The sequence below is a fragment of the Moschus berezovskii genome, chromosome 16 (assembly GCF_049115385.1).
Source record: "Moschus berezovskii isolate FMDL1 chromosome 16, NW_MosBer_1.0, whole genome shotgun sequence".
Taxonomy (NCBI): Eukaryota; Metazoa; Chordata; class Mammalia; order Artiodactyla; family Moschidae; genus Moschus; species Moschus berezovskii.
The window spans coordinates 47040263-47056211 of NC_142475.1; the positions used below are offsets into that span (position 1 = coordinate 47040263).

Here is a 15949-nt window from a genome sequence, read left to right on the forward strand (position 1 = left end):
TTTTTGAACAGGGGAGTAAGAAGATGAAATGTGTACCTTAGAGAAAGTATTCTACTGCTGGTGTGGAGAATGAGCTGGAGGAAGCCAGAAGATGGGCAGGAAACTAGTAAAGGAGGCTCTTGAAGACATCCAGTGCCAGTGGCCTGGACTAAAAGTTTAGCAACTCTCTGTCACACATGGAGGTGGGTGGGGAGGCCCTACTGGTCTGATTCTGGGGGTTAAAAATTAATATTGCCTGAGCCTGATTCTCCCCAGCTTGTCTACCTTTGCCTGACATAGATCCTTGTGGAAGTTGCATTAAGTCTCGTAGGCCACTGGAGTGCTGTTAAACTCCTGCTCCTGCATATGAATTGGAATGGAATCTCAGCCTGCAGTCAGCCAGTAAATGAGTGTAACTTACGTTAGAATTCCAGCTAATGTACAGTCGTTGAAGTAGCATGAAGTCTGGGAAGTCACTTGGGTACCATTAAGAGTACTGAGCTGTGATTTACATGGTCAGACCCTAGTGGCCTATATGTGCCAATATAGCTTCCATGGTCTTTTCTACTTTGTTCAGGGAATAAGTTATGGAACAAAAACATCCATTTTTAAAATATATTTTCTATATCTTATTCATTTTCTCAGTGGATGGGGATTATTGAGGTCAGTATTTACTGTTCAAAAATTTGTAGTATAAATAAAAGTAGCAAGTCATAACCCAAAAATGTGTAGTTTAAGTGAAAGTCACAAGTCATAACCCAGAGTAATTTTTTCTATCAAATGTGTGTAATAAAGTTTGAAAAGTATTGATAGTCACACTCTTACTCACAATAAATTTGAGTTTTTTACAAGAAATTTGAAAAATGTTCATTATAAGTTTGTCATATATTTATATGGATATATAGATTTAATATTAATTTTCCCTGATATGTAAATATATAGAAGGGATACATATGCGCAGGAAGTCCATTGTTTAAAAAGAAAAAAAAAAGCCAATGTTAACCTGATAAGCCCTAGAGGTCCATGCCTGCATCTTAATCTTTCTTCTTTCCTCATGTATTTATCACTGTGAGCTCAATATTCAATACCTTTTTAATGACTATATGGTTGCCACATGAAGATGAGCAATATGAAAAACTTGTCTAGTGATACTCCTACTTTTGTGGTGGAATACCTATTAGTAGTGTGAGAACTTTCTGCTTTTCTGTAATAGGTGTTCTGGGAACTTTGAACAACTGGTATTCCTAAAATTTACAAATGAGGAAACCTCGAATATGATTCTGTGATAACATTTAAAACTACCTTAGGAAATATTTTCTTTTCTTAATAAAATAGCAAGTCCTTGACTGGTTTTTCAAAGTGCGTAGATGCTTGATAAGTAAGTAGGAAAAGAATTTTAGATACGCAAGGATATTGCCATACTTCTCTAGTTTGGGAAAGTCAAAAGGGGGAGAAGATACATAAATACAGTAGAGAATTTTAGAAAGGTTTACTGGAATAAACAGTTATGGTTCTGAACATTTGTGTGTTACTATGGCTTATTCGTTATATTTTCCCAAACTTCATTTGATCTGTTTAAGAAGCCTATGAAATAGAGTTTTTGCAGCTAAAGAAATTATATCTTAGAGGTGATTTGTCCAGAGTCCAAACAGTTCATAAGTAATGAACTGGAAATTCTACGGTTTTCTGACTCTTTGGCCAGTACTTAAATGTTCACTAGCAAGTACATAATTGATGTTTATTAACTAGCACGTCGTACTTGAAGGCATCTGTGAATAGGTGGTTCACACTGAAGACATCCTCTTCACCAACACGTTTATTGCCTAGACTGCTCATTTGCCACAAGTTTTATTTTTAAAAAATGGTTTTTTATTTACAAAAGTAACACAGATTCTGAGTAAAAAATTTAAAAATGATCATTGGCTGCATGAATATTCTGTGGCCATAGATTGCACCCCTCAGTCTAGATTCTGAGACTTTTGTGCTTTTCGGAAATACTTTATGCTGTTAAAAATGTTTCAAATGAGATCACAAAGAACATTTTCATTGCTTAAGTATTTGTTTGTAACCTGGGCTTAAAATACCTACTTAATACCCTTGTATTTCATAAATTCCTACTATTGTCTGAATATTTATGTCCCCCAGCCTCCCCCCTGCTCCCCTATTCATATGTTTGAATCCTCACCTCTGATATGATGGTACTGGGAGCTGGACCTTTGTGCGGTGACAAGGTTATGATGGTGGAACTCTTAGGAATGGGATCAGTGCCCTTGTTTCAAGACGCCCCACAGGGCTCCCTGCTCCTCCTGCCCTGTGAAGACACAGTGAGAAGTCAGCATCTGCAACCCTGAGGCCTTCACCAGAACCCAACAACACTGGCACCTGGTCTGAACTTCTGCTTGCAGAACTGTGAAAGATTTCTGTTGTTTATAAGCTACCCAGTGGTGTCTTGTTCCAGCAGCTCGAGTGGACGAGTGGACTAAGACAGTTCCCACTGACCCATTCTCTTTTAGTATTTGTCAGAGCAGAAAACAAAGTATAAAAAGGGCATGGAAATTTTTTCTCCTAGTCTATGGTATATATTGTTTTTTTAATTAAAGAGATTGGCATTTAAAAAATCTCTACCTGTCAAAGGGTTCTGGTCATTTTGAAAAATAAATATCTAAAATAAAAAAAAAAATTAGTGTGCTACTATTTCCCATGTTGTTAAATGTCATTATGATACTATTTCAACAACTTCATGATAGTCCATTTTCTGAATAATGTCTATTAAGGACTCAGGGTTACTTTCTGTGTTTGGTTATTAGAAACAACACTGAAGAACATCTTTGCTAACCACCTCATAGTATAGATCATATTTTTTTCTTAGAGTAAAAGCCTAGCAATATAATTACTGGGTTAAAATTCTTGACTATGACCAAATAGCCCAGTAGCTTGTCTTATTTAATTTTTTTGTGTGTTCTAATGCCATTTTTTACACGTTTGCTAATCCCTGACCTTTTAAAATCTTCACTAAAATGATAGTCAAAAGTAGTATATTATTAAAGATACATGCACCCCTATGTTCACAGCAGCACTATTCACAATATTCAAGACATGGAAACAACCTAAGTGTCCATTGACAGATGAATGGATAAAGGAGATGGGCTGTGTGTGTGTGTGTGTGTATACATACATACATATATATATATAGTTTATATATATATATAGTTGGTGATGGACAGGGAAACCTGGCATGCTACAGTCCATGGGGTCACAAAGAGTTGGATACAATTGAGCAACTGAGCTGAACACACACACACACAATGGAATACTACTCAACCATAAAATAGAGTGAAATAATGCCATTTGCAGCAACATGGGTAGACCTAGAGGTTATCATACTAAGGGAGGTAAGTCAGAAAGAGAAAGACAAATATCATATGATTTATATGTAGAATCTAAAATAGGACACAAATGAACCTACCTACGAAACAGGAACAGACTCACAGACGTAGAGAATAGACGTGGTTGCCAAGGGGAATGTGGGGTGAGCAAGTATGGATTGACAGTTTGGGATTAGCACATGGAAACCGTTTATATAGAATGAGTGAACAACAAGGTCCGACTGTATAGCACAGAGAACTTTATTCAATATCCTGAGATAAACCATAATAGAAGAGAATATAAAGAAGAATGTGTGTGTATATATAAAACTGAGTCACTTTGCTGTGCAGCAGAAATTAACCCAACATTGTAAATCAATTATACTTCAATAAAAAAACAGCATATTGTTGCTTTATGAGGAAACAAAAAGATAGTAAATCTGTTGAAGGAGAAAACTAAGATTTGCTTTTTGGTTTGAATCCTGCACAACTCTGCTGTTTGTTTTTGAGTACAGAGACATTGGACAAATAGAATATTACCTACACAGCACATGTTCCTCTCTGATCTTTGTTTTATCAAATACTCCAAGTGCTTCCATTTACTCTTCAGTGAAATAAAATATTCAGCTTTTTCCATGGGGCATTCAGATAACAAGTGCCAGTTGGAAAGCATCTTTAACTTTTGGAAGTAGCATCATAGTTTTTGAGCTAGCAAGAATTTTAAAGATCATCTAATCTGATCCCACTACTTTACAATAAGCATGTTTAATGTAAAGATGTGAAAATTCTATGCATTTTACAAACTGAAATGGAAAGCTAGGTGTCTGATATTTTTATGCAAATACATAATTTCGTCCATAGTTTATGAGTCCCTCATGTCCTTAGAAATTAAAACCTCTTTACTTATGTACTCTCAGTTGTATAGTGATACTAAAATTGTCAGCCATTTTATGAAACCAGAATTTTAGTATGGCAATTTATTCTGGTTTCAAGATAAATGCATTTCTGTGAACCCCAGCTCTGCTTTATCTAAATAATAATTTCCTATAGACACATTACTCGACATGGCTTAGTCACCCATGTTTCTTTTCATTTTGTTTTAGGTAGCAGTTTTACAACATCATCAGGATTATATACAGGAAATAATTCACTCACAAATTCCTCTGGATTTAACAGCTCACAGCAGGTAATTTTAAAAGCCAGGTTGACTTCTGAAATTAAAAAAAAGTGCAGTAGATGATTTTCTTATATAAAGAAAGATCCATTTATATTACACTATAATTGAGAGCTTTCATAAGCTTTCTGATAGATTTTTTGCTCTTGAAAAAATGTCTTTAGCTGTCCAACAGGGTGAGTCATTTGGTTTTCAGATTGGTTAAATTTTACCTAATAATGCAACCTGAAATAGAAGAAATATGAAGAGGGAATCCAATCTTACCTAAAATTGGTTTGCATGGCTGTGCCTTTCAGTCAGTGTGTGCTTGTGTGTTCCTTTGTGAATTCAGAGAAGACAGAGATGGAAACGTTTTTACGGTTATACTCTGAAATGTAAGAAGGCAGCAGCTGTATTCTGACTGATTGTTCTTGTGTGGTTTAATTTGGTAGGACTATCCATCTTATCCCAGTTTCGGCCAGGGTCAGTATGCACAGTATTATAACAGCTCACCGTATCCAGCACATTACATGACGAGTAGCAACAGCAGCCCAACAACGCCGTCCACAAATGCCACTTACCAGCTTCAGGAGCCACCATCCGGCATTACCAGCCAAGCAGTTACAGACCCCGCAGCAGGTAATTACTTGCCTTTATTAGTCCTGCAGACTGTATTTCTGATGGTTTAAATGCATTTTTCTACAGTCATATATTCATGACAATGGTTGCACACTTTTGGCAAGTTTTGGCAAGGCCTTTAGTCAAGCAGCATGATTGTGATATTAATTTTATTTTTACTTATTTGCTTAAAAACTTTCATATGAAGTTATAAACTTGAAAATTACATGAAATAAGATGAGATATGATCTCATGTAAAAATACGTGAGATTTTATCTAGTTGTACATATACTCCATTTTCAGGGTATATATGTAGCTTTTTGGATGTATAATTATAAATTTTTCGCTAGGATGCTTAACTATAACTTTAACTAAATGTGTTGACATATGAATAAAAATGACATCATCTTGAATTTAATGTTTATCATCATGAAGTAGTTAATGTTTTTCAAAAAATCAAACAGCCTCTAAGGATCAATCGTGGAAGACAGTGATTCTTTTGGCCTACCCTTTCCCACTCATGACCCACTGTGAATTTTATAACAATGTTTCTGAGAGTGGGCATTTTTTGTACTTTACAACATTTGGTTGTTGTTCAATCACTAAGTCGTGGTCCACTCTTTGCAACCCCATGGACTGCTGCATTCTAGGCTTCCCTGTCTTTCAGTATCTCCCAGAGTTTGCTCAAACTCATGTCCATTGGGTCAGTGATGCCATTCAACCATCTCATCCTGTGTTATCCCCTTCTCCTGCCCTCATTCTTTCCCAGCATCAAAGTCTTTTCCAATGAGTTGGTTCTTTGCTTCAGGTGCCCAAAATACTGGAACTTCAGCATCAGTCCTTCCAATCAATATTCAGGTTGATTTCCTTTAGGGTTGACTGCTTTGATCTCCTTGCTGTCCAAGGGACTCTCAAGAGTCTTCTCCAGCACCACAGTTTATTTTATTTTATTTTTTTTTAAATTTACTTCAATTGGAGGCTAATAACTTTACAATATTGTAGTGGGTTTTTGCCATACATTGACATGAATCAGCCATGGGTGTACATGTGTTCCCCATCTAGAACCCCCCGTCCCACGTCCCTCCCCATCCCATCCCTCAGGGTCATCCCAGTGCACCAGCCCTGAGCACCCTGTCTCATTCATCAAACCTGGACTGGTGATCTGTTTCACATATGATAATATACATGTTTCAATGTTATTCTCTCAAATCATCCCACCCTTGCCTTCTCCCACAAAGTTCAAAAGACTGTTCTATACATCTGTGTCTCTCTTGTTTTCTCGCATATAGGGTCATTGTTATCATCTTTCTAAATTCGATATATATGCTTTAGTATACTGTATTGGTGTTTTTCATTCTGACTTACTTCACTCTGTATAATAGGCTCCAGTTTCATCCACTTCATTATAACTGATTCAAATGTATTCTTTTTAATGGCTGAGTAATATTCCATTGTGTATATGTACCACAGCTTTCTTATCCATTCGTCTACTGATGGACATCTAGGTTGCTTCCATGTCCTGGCTATTATAAACAGTGCTGCGATGAACATTGGGGTACACGTGTTTCTTTCAATTCTGGTTTCCTCAGTGTGTATACCCAGGAGTGGGATTGCCGAGTTGTATGGCAGTTCTATTTCCAGTTTTTTAAGGAATCTCCACACTGTTCTCCATAGTGGCTGTACTAGTTTGCATTCCCACCAACAGTGTAAGAGGGTTCCCTTTTCTTCATACCCTCTCCAGCATTTATTGCTTGTAGACATTTGTATAGCAGCCATTCTGACCGGTATGAGATGGTACCTCATTGTGGTTTTGATTTGCATTTCTCTGATAATGAGTGATGTTGAGCATCTTTTCATATGTGTGTTAGCCATCTGTATGTCTTTTTTGGAGAAATGTCTGTTTAGTTCTTTGGCCCATTTTTTTATTAGGTCGTTTATTTTTCTGGAATTGAGCTGCAGGAGTTGCTTGTATATTTTTGAGATTAATTCTTTGTTAGTTGTTTCGTTTGCTATTACTTTCTCCCATTCTGAAGGCTGTCTTTTCACCTTGCTTATAGTTTCCTTCATTGTGCAAAAGCTTTTAAGTTTAATTAGGTCCCATTTGTTTATTTTTGCTTTTATTTCCATTACTCTTGGAGGTGGGTCATAGAGGATCCTGCTGTGATTTATGTCAGAGAGTGTTTTGCCTGTGTTTTCCTCTAGCAGTTTTATAGTTTATGGTCTTACGTTTAGATCTTTAATCCATTTTGAATTTATTTTGAGTTTATGGTGTTAGAAAGTGTTCTAGTTTCATTCTTTTACAAACGGTTGAACAGTTTTCCCATCACCACTTGTTAAAGAGATTGTCTTTTTTCTATTGTATATTCTTACCTCCTTTGTCAAAGATAAGGTGTCCATAGGTGTGTGGGTTTATCTCTGGGCTTTCTATTTTAGCACCACAGTTTAAAAGCATCAATTTCTTTGGCACTCTGCCTTCTTTATGGTCCACCTCTCACATCTGTACATGACTACTAGAAAAACCATAACTTTGACTAGATGGACCTTTGAAAGCAAAGTGATGTTTCTGTTTTTTAATATGCTATCTAGGCTTGCCATAGCTTTTCTTAAGGAGCAAGTGTACATTTGATGGGCCCTTTTAAATGAAACTCTTATCTCTAGAAGTGTGTCTGCTATGTCTTTAATACTTCTTCCCCTCCATTAAATTTTTCTGGAACTCTTAATAGTGTATGGTTAATTTTCTGAATTGGCCTCCACCTGGGTTTCTTATTTTTTCTCTTGAACTTATTGCATTCCTAACTTTTTAAAATGTCTGTCTATCCATCTGGCTGTGCCAGATCTTAGTTGCAGCACACTGGAGCTTTTAGTTGTGCATGTGAACTTTTAGTTGCAGCATGTGAGATCCAGTTCCCTGACCAGGAATCGAACCCAGGCTCCCTGCATTGGGAGTGCAGAGTCTTAACCACTCTATCACCCCTGAAGTCCTGCATCCTTAACTTTTAAAAATATAATCTTTCCTTTCATAGATTAGAAGTGAACTATTATCCTTAACGAAGCTGTGGGGTTTTTTCCTTTGCCTTTTACTCCTAAAGCCAGAACACAGTCAGTCATATTAAAATGGTCTTATATTGTAACTCACTTCTATGACATGATCAGAGTATTAATTCTCAGTGGTTATCCCAAATCATGGGGAGAAAAAAGTTTTATGTGATAGATGCCGATTTAAATTTTGACTGTAGGTTTACCTTGTACATCTTAGCAGATGCTCCTCCTCAAAACCCCTTTAAGTGTTTAATCATTCTGCTTTTTCTCCTAAATGGGTACAGACACTGTTTTGTCCAAGAGTAGGAAGTTAAATCATTCTTAATCTTGTATCCCAGCTAACTATAAATGCAGTTTCTGCTGCATATCTCAACTCTAGACATGTTTATCTTGATTTCATATTCCACTTACCTTTAAGAAAAAAAGGAGCTTTTATCTTATGACATGGCTTATATGTGGAAACTTAGGGAAAAAATACAAATGAACTTATATCCAGATCAGAAAGAGACTCACAGACATAGAAAAGAAACTTATGGTTACCAGAGGATGAAGCGGAGGTTGGAGAAGTAAGAAATTAGGAGACTGGGATTCACACACACACACACACACACACACACACACACAGACAGACACACACACACGTCGCTCAGTCGTGTCTGACTCTTCGCGACCCCATGAATCACAGCACGCCAGGCCTCCCTGTCCATCACCAACTCCTGGAGTTCACTCAAACTCACGTCCATCGAGTCAGTGATGCCATCCAGCCACCTCATTCTCTGTCGTCCCCGTCTCCTCCCACCCCCAGTCCCTCCCAGCATCAGAGTCTTTTCCAGTGAGTCAACTCTTCGCATGAGGTGGCCAAAGTATTGGAGTTTCAGCTTTAGCATCAGTCCTTCCAATGAACACTCAGGATTGATCTCCTTTAGAATGGACTGGTTGGATCTCCTTGCAGTCCAAGGGACTCTCAAGAGTCTTCTCCAGCACCACAGTTCAAAAGCATCAATTCTTCGGCAATCAGCTTTCTTCACAGTCCAACTCTCACATCCATACATGACCACGGGAAAAACCATAGCCTTGACTAGACGGACCTTGGTTGGCAAAGTAATGTCTCTGCTTTTTAATATACTATCTAGGTTGGTAATAACTTTCCTTCCAAGGAGTAAGCATCTTTTAATTTCATGGCTGCAATCAGCATCTGCAGTAATTTTGGAGCCCAAAAATATAAAGTCTGACACTGTTTCCACTGTTTCCCCATCTATTTCCCATGAAGTGATGGGACCAGATGCCATGATCTTCGTTTTCTGAATGTTGAGCTTCAAGCCAAACTTTTCACTCTCCTCTTTCACTTTCATCAAGAGGCTTTTGAGTTCCTCTTCACTTTCTGCCATAAGGGTGGTGTCATCTGCATATCTGAGGTTATTGATATTTCTCCCGGCAATCTTGATTCCAGTTTGTGCTTCTTCTAGCCCAGCATTCCTCATGATGTACTTTGCATAGAAGTTAAATAAGCAGGGTGACAATATACAACCTTGACATACTCCTTTTCCTATTTGGAACCAGTCTGTTGTTCCATGTACAGTTCTAACTGTTGCTTCCTGACCTGCATACAGGTTTCTCAAGAGGCAGGTCAGGTGGTCTGGGATTCCCATCTCTTTCAGAATGTTCCACAGTTTATTGTGATCGACACAGTCAAAGGCTTTGGCATAGTCAATGAAGCAGAAATAGATGGTTTTCTGGAACTCTCTTGCTTTCTCCATGATCCAGTGGATGTTGGCAATTTGATCTCTGGTTCCTCTGCCTTTTCTAAAACCTGCTTGAACATCTGGAAGTTCACGGTTCACATATTGCTGAAGCCTGGCTTGGAGAATTTTGAGCATGATATATATATATATATAGTAGATAACTAATAAGGACCTACTGCAAAGCACAAAAAACTATACTCAACATTTTATAATAACTTGGAAGAGAATCTGAAGAAGAATATATATATAAAATATGTAAGACATATATAAATAAGATGGAATCCCTGTGCTAAATATATACATATATGTGTGTGTATATATATTATTACTGAATCACTGTGCTGTACACCTTCAACTAACATTATATTGTCAGTGAACTATACTTCAGTTTTAAAAAGTAGCTTGGTATAATATTCAGTTCACATATATAAAAACAGTATTCATAGAACCTCATATGTGTATTTTTCTGCCTTTTAATTAGATTTCACGTCTATATAATCACACTTAAGTAAACTTTGCTATAAAAGGAATTGAATGTCTGGTAGAAGTTACTGTAGAACTTTCCTGTCTCTGCTTGTCACATTGACTTCATGTAGGCATCAAGAGGAGAGATAATGGTTTGTTGAAATTTAGAGATAACTTGTGTTTTTACATGAATCTTCTGGGTCATGAAAGGTTCTTGAGGACCAAAAGGAACTTTGAAATGAGGACAGATTTGTGAATGTGGAACAGAGAAACTCTTTAGGGTCTGTGGAATAAGATACTGAGAAAAGGAGACAGCAGAATAATTTTACTTAACTCCTGACATTTTGGTTGTGAAGAGCACAGTATAAAACAAACTGAAGACTTAATCATGTTTCTTAAATGAAGTTTGAGTAGAGCTTTATAAAAAGGCCATTTGGACATACCATAAAACTTTATCTCTGAAACTTGACATTGTTCTAAGTGAATTTTGTTTATAAAAGGGATGCCATGTGAAAGAGTGGGGATTAGTGGGCACCAAGCCATACCAGATGGGAAAAAGTGTGAAATTATAATTTTTGAAAAGTATATATAATTTTATTTTAAGATTAAATGATTTATTTTAGGTGTTATTTGAATGTATGCTTAGTGTTCTAGGTACTTATTTCAATTTCAGTATCTTTATTGCTATAGAACAGGAATGAAGTGAAGTGGAGAAAAAATAATATTTTTCACCTTTTTTTTTAATATTCAGCACTTCCCACTCTAAATGTGTGTGTAGTGGGTTAACCTTTTTGTGTTACACAGTGAGGAGTGAAAAGTTCAGTGAGTTTACACATTGAAAAAGAAATGTGGATTACTTTCAAATTCAAGGAAATTTTCATCTTTTTCTTTAAACATTTGTAGTAAGACTGGATTCAGCCTAAGTTGTTCGGCATTCACTTTACTTTCTTACTAGTCAAATAGAACATTATGGATGACAAGAGTGTTGATGATAAAGTCTGAAAAATCATTAAGCTAAAGAATTAGAAGAGTGATTTATTGCATATAATGTAACATTTTTGTTTTGAGATTGAAACAGTATTTAAAATAACATGTTTATTTTTGTTGAAATTATTTCAGGTGTTTTTTTTTTCTCCTATTGATAGTCTATTTGGTTTAAAGTCAGTATTTTGCAATACTTGAAAGTTAAATTCTAGTCAGTATCTCATGTATGACTAAATTTCTGCCTTTCAATTTAATGGAATTACACAGTACAGATGAATCCACCATCCATGAGTTCTTCCATACTTTATGATATCCATTCTTTATTGTTCATAGAATTGTTGTATCATAATGCACAAATAAGATGACCTTGTAAAGGCTTTTTTCAATATGAATAGGTAAGGACTCATTTTTTCAATTGAGGAGTTTATATTTTTATTGTTTTTTTGGCTATGCCTCACGACTTATAGGATCTTAGTTCCCCGATCATGGATTGAAACTGTAAATGGAAGCATGGAGTCCTAACCACTGGACAGCCAGGGAATTCCCAGGACTCATTTATTTTTAACTGTACATTTTAAAATTTATATGCATGATAGTAATCTTGCAAGTCTGTGATATTATGCAGTATTTATTATAAATATGAACCTCCTTGTGAATCTTAAGCTCATAAGTTATTTTAATATGTTTGTAGTTAAATATTGAAAGCTGTATCCTCCGTTAAGTAGACATATGTAATACATTAAAAATAATATAATTTGAATGTGAAAGCATAATTTCAAGTTTTAAAAACTAAAAACAGTGCCTTTGCATTCATTTAAAAAAATGAATTTGTTAGTCATGCATTGACAGTCTTAAAACATTTTATATCATTTGGAGATAGGTAAGAATCCATATACCTTGAGAAGTATAGTGAAATTTATCTGATCGTTCAATACAATTTTATTTAACTTATTGGATTCATAAAAATTGTGCCTACTCTTCAACTAGCAATGCCAACCTCCCCACTCCCAACTGAAGGATATCTTGGTTGCTTCCAATTTTGGCAATTATAAATAAAGATACTATAAACATTCGTGTAGATTTTTATATGGACATACGTTATCAACTCATCTCAGAAAATTCCTGAGTCTGATGGCTAGATTGTATGGTAAGAGTATGTTTAGTTTTATAAGAAGCTGCCAAAATGTCTTTCAAAATGGCTGTACCATTTTGCATTTCTACCAGCAAGAATGAGAGTTTTTTTCGCGCCACATCTTTACTAGCATTTGGTTTGTCAGCTTTCAGCTTTGGGCCATTCTAATAGGTGTGTTCTGCTATCTAATTGTTTTAATTTGCACTTTCCTAATGAAATATGTTGAGTATCTTTTTGTGTAATTATTTGCCTTCTGTGTATCTTCTTTGATGAGGTATCTGTTCAGATCTTTTGCCCACTTTTTAATCAGGTCGTTTTGTTGTTGAGTTTTAAAAGTTAATTGTATATTTCAGATATGTCCTTTATCACATGTGTTTTTGCAAATACTTTCTCATGGTCTATATATTGTCTTTTTATTCTTAGCATTATCTTTTGCAAAGCAGAGGTTTTTAATTTGAATGAACTTTTTTTTTTTTTTTCCTTTCATGGAACATCATTTGGTTTGGTATCTGAAGACTCATTGTCAAACTCTAGGTTTTCCCTTATGTTATGATCTATAAAGTTTGTGGGCATAGAGTTATTCAGAATATTCTTTTATTATTCTTTTAATGTCCATGGAATTGCTAGTGATGGACCCCTCTTTTATTTCTGGTATTAGAAATTTGTGTCTTCTCTCTTTTTTGTCTTGGTTAACCCAGCTAGAAATTTGTTAATTTTTTGGTCTTTTCAAAGAGCCAGCTTTTCAGTTCAGTTGCTCTGGTGTGTCCGACTCTTTGCAACCCCATGAACTGCAGCACACCAGGCTTCCCTGTCCATCACCAATTCCTGGAGCTTGCTCAAACTCATGTCCATCGAATCGGTGATGCCATCCAACCATCTCATCCTTTGTCGTCCCCTTCTCCTCTCTCCAGCTTTTAGTTTTATTGGTTTTTCTCTATTGTTTTCCTGTTTTCAGTTTCACTGACTTAAGGATTTTTAGGATTTCTTCTGCTTTTGATTTAGTTTGCCCCTCTTTTTCTACTTTTCTAAGGCTTGAAGTTTAGATAATTGATTTTAAATCTTTCTTCTTTTCACATTTAATACTGTGAAGTTCCCTTTAAACACTGCTTTTGTTGCATCCCACAATATTTGATAGATTTTTTTCTATTTTCATTTAGTTCAGAATATTTTAGTTTTCACTATCATTGAAACCTTACCTTCTAAAGAGACATATATTATATATATATATTTTACTGGAGTAAAATCTTAGAAATTTGATAGTGCACAGTATATATCATTTATTACAGCCATCCAGTTATTCACATCTTCCCAGTTAGATGACTTTTCATTGTTAGAGAATGTGTTTTGTTTCTGAGAGAAGGGTATTACATAGTACATTGACATTCTATTGTCTAATACAAGAAAATTTTGGTCAGAGTAAACTCTGCTCAAATATAATACTGTAAAACAACATCAAAATTAAATCCAATATTACTTTAATTTTTAAATCATGGCTTTTATTTTAAATACCTTTTAAAATGTTAAAAGAACATCTTTTTATTTTTATAACAATTTTTATTTGCAAAGTTAATGATTTTTCTTCTATGTTTAAAGACATATAGAGTAAGAAAAAAGAAAGGGACATTTTAGGATGTTTTCCTTTTGTGCTAACATCTAGGCTCTCATACTATCATCTCTTAGCCACTGAAATGAGAAGAGTATATTCTTTCCTTGAACTGAACCCTGAAATCTTAAGTCATATTATTACCAACATAACTGAATACATTTTTTTAAAAATGAAATAAAGATAATTTAACCACTTTGAGAGTCATTCACAAAGAGACTTTTGAAATTGACTTTTCTAAAAAGAACACTTAAGCCATTCTTTAAAAAATGTTTTTATTATATGACTCATATATGCATAATTAAAATATGAGTACTCATTTGTAATCTAATTATTGTGCTGTTAGTTAATTAAATTGGCTTGAAAATGTTATTCTTGCCCATAAAGTCTTAGAACATCTCACAATTATGACGGTGAATATAATAATAATACATAGTAAAAGTATAATTCCTGTGTTTAGAGCTTTACAACATATTGTTTGTAATCTTATAAACATACCCATGAAGTCAATACTATTTGTTTCCATTTTACAGGTGAGGAAAATAGGCGTGTAACTCTTGAATACTAAAGTTGATCAGGAATTTTGAAGCCAAGTTCTTGTGAAAGGGCTATTCACCTGTAACATCATATTTTTAGAGTAGTACAAAGCAATCAGAGAGCGATAAAACTAAATGAGAAATAATCATTTTAGATCAAATGGAAATAAAAGCTAATTATGTATTTATGAATTTTAGCATGGATCACATAGAAAAGTTCCTTTTTCAAAGGATTTGTTCATTTGAATTTCTTACAAAAACCGTAATGTTGAAATCTACCTTTTCATGCTTTGACTGCATGCAGACAATTTACTGGTTAAGGTGATGTACAGGAATCTTGCCAATATTGAATTTCAAGTGACAGAGGAAAAATCAGTATAAGAGGGAATTCAATATGCATGGGAAACCATTTGTTCCCTCTGCTTCTTTGATCCTTGCCAAGGCCTAGAAAGTAGAGCAAAGCGCATGAAAAACAGGGGAACATTCTTGTGCAAAGTGGCAGGAGAGCTCTGAACTTTAACAGGAGTTTGGTGAGATGGGATGAAAAACTAAACTGACGCCGTCTCCCCGGTGAATGCAGGGAACACTATGAATGCCACATCTATGTTACTTATATTTTGCTGAGTGAACTCTTTTGCGAAACTTTGGGCCATATTTGCTCCTTTCCATAGAATCCTCGTGGACTTCAGAAGGGTTTGCAGTTTGTTCAGCTCAAAAAGCAACTATTTCAACAAAATTTGAGCTAGCATTTTGGAAACATTGTCAGCAAAACAAATATTTGTATCTAAAATAACCGGGCTATTAAGATGTGAGAAAACAAAACAGATGTTTGGGGTTCCTGTGTTTGGTTGACTTGATGGCATTTGTCATCCACCCCACCCTTGCCCCCGACCCCAGGGAATGTGTGGTATTAACCTTAATGAGATTATAAAATTCACTCTTTTTTTAATTTTGCCAGGAATGTTGTCAATTGCCATACCTTTGAATTTTAGATTTGTTTCTAGGAAGTGAAAAATCCAGTGTTCTCATATTTACCCATGTGCCTCATTACTAGTTTGACTAATTTTTTCAGTTAGCTGGCATGAAATCAGGGTGCCTTAGAGCCAATTTTAGTACACTTGGATTCCAATATGTCATTCTTTCTTATATTTATACATAATGGATAATTGGTATAAAAATAATAAAGATCACAAAGCAATATTATTGAGCTAATTAGTTTACGTATCTCCCGGGCATTTATCATGTTATCTTCTTTTGTAGCTAAGTGAGTCATTGTTTCTATAAAGTCCTAAGTATCCTTTGTGAGCAACACAAATCAATATAAGTTCCCCTG

The 15949-nt window shown here is 35.3% G+C and overlaps 1 protein-coding gene across 12 annotated transcripts in view; it reads left to right on the plus strand.

Annotated features, from left to right (window-relative positions):
* Positions 1-15949, plus strand: part of EYA1 (EYA transcriptional coactivator and phosphatase 1) — a 381182-nt gene that overhangs the window by 252529 nt on the left and 112704 nt on the right. For all 12 annotated transcript variants that reach the window (XM_055431627.2, XM_055431630.2, XM_055431626.2 and 9 more), the window contains 2 exons: positions 4448-4530; positions 4950-5136. In XM_055431627.2, the coding sequence (XP_055287602.1) occupies positions 4448-4530; positions 4950-5136 (270 nt within the window). The remainder of the gene's footprint in view (positions 1-4447; positions 4531-4949; positions 5137-15949) is intronic.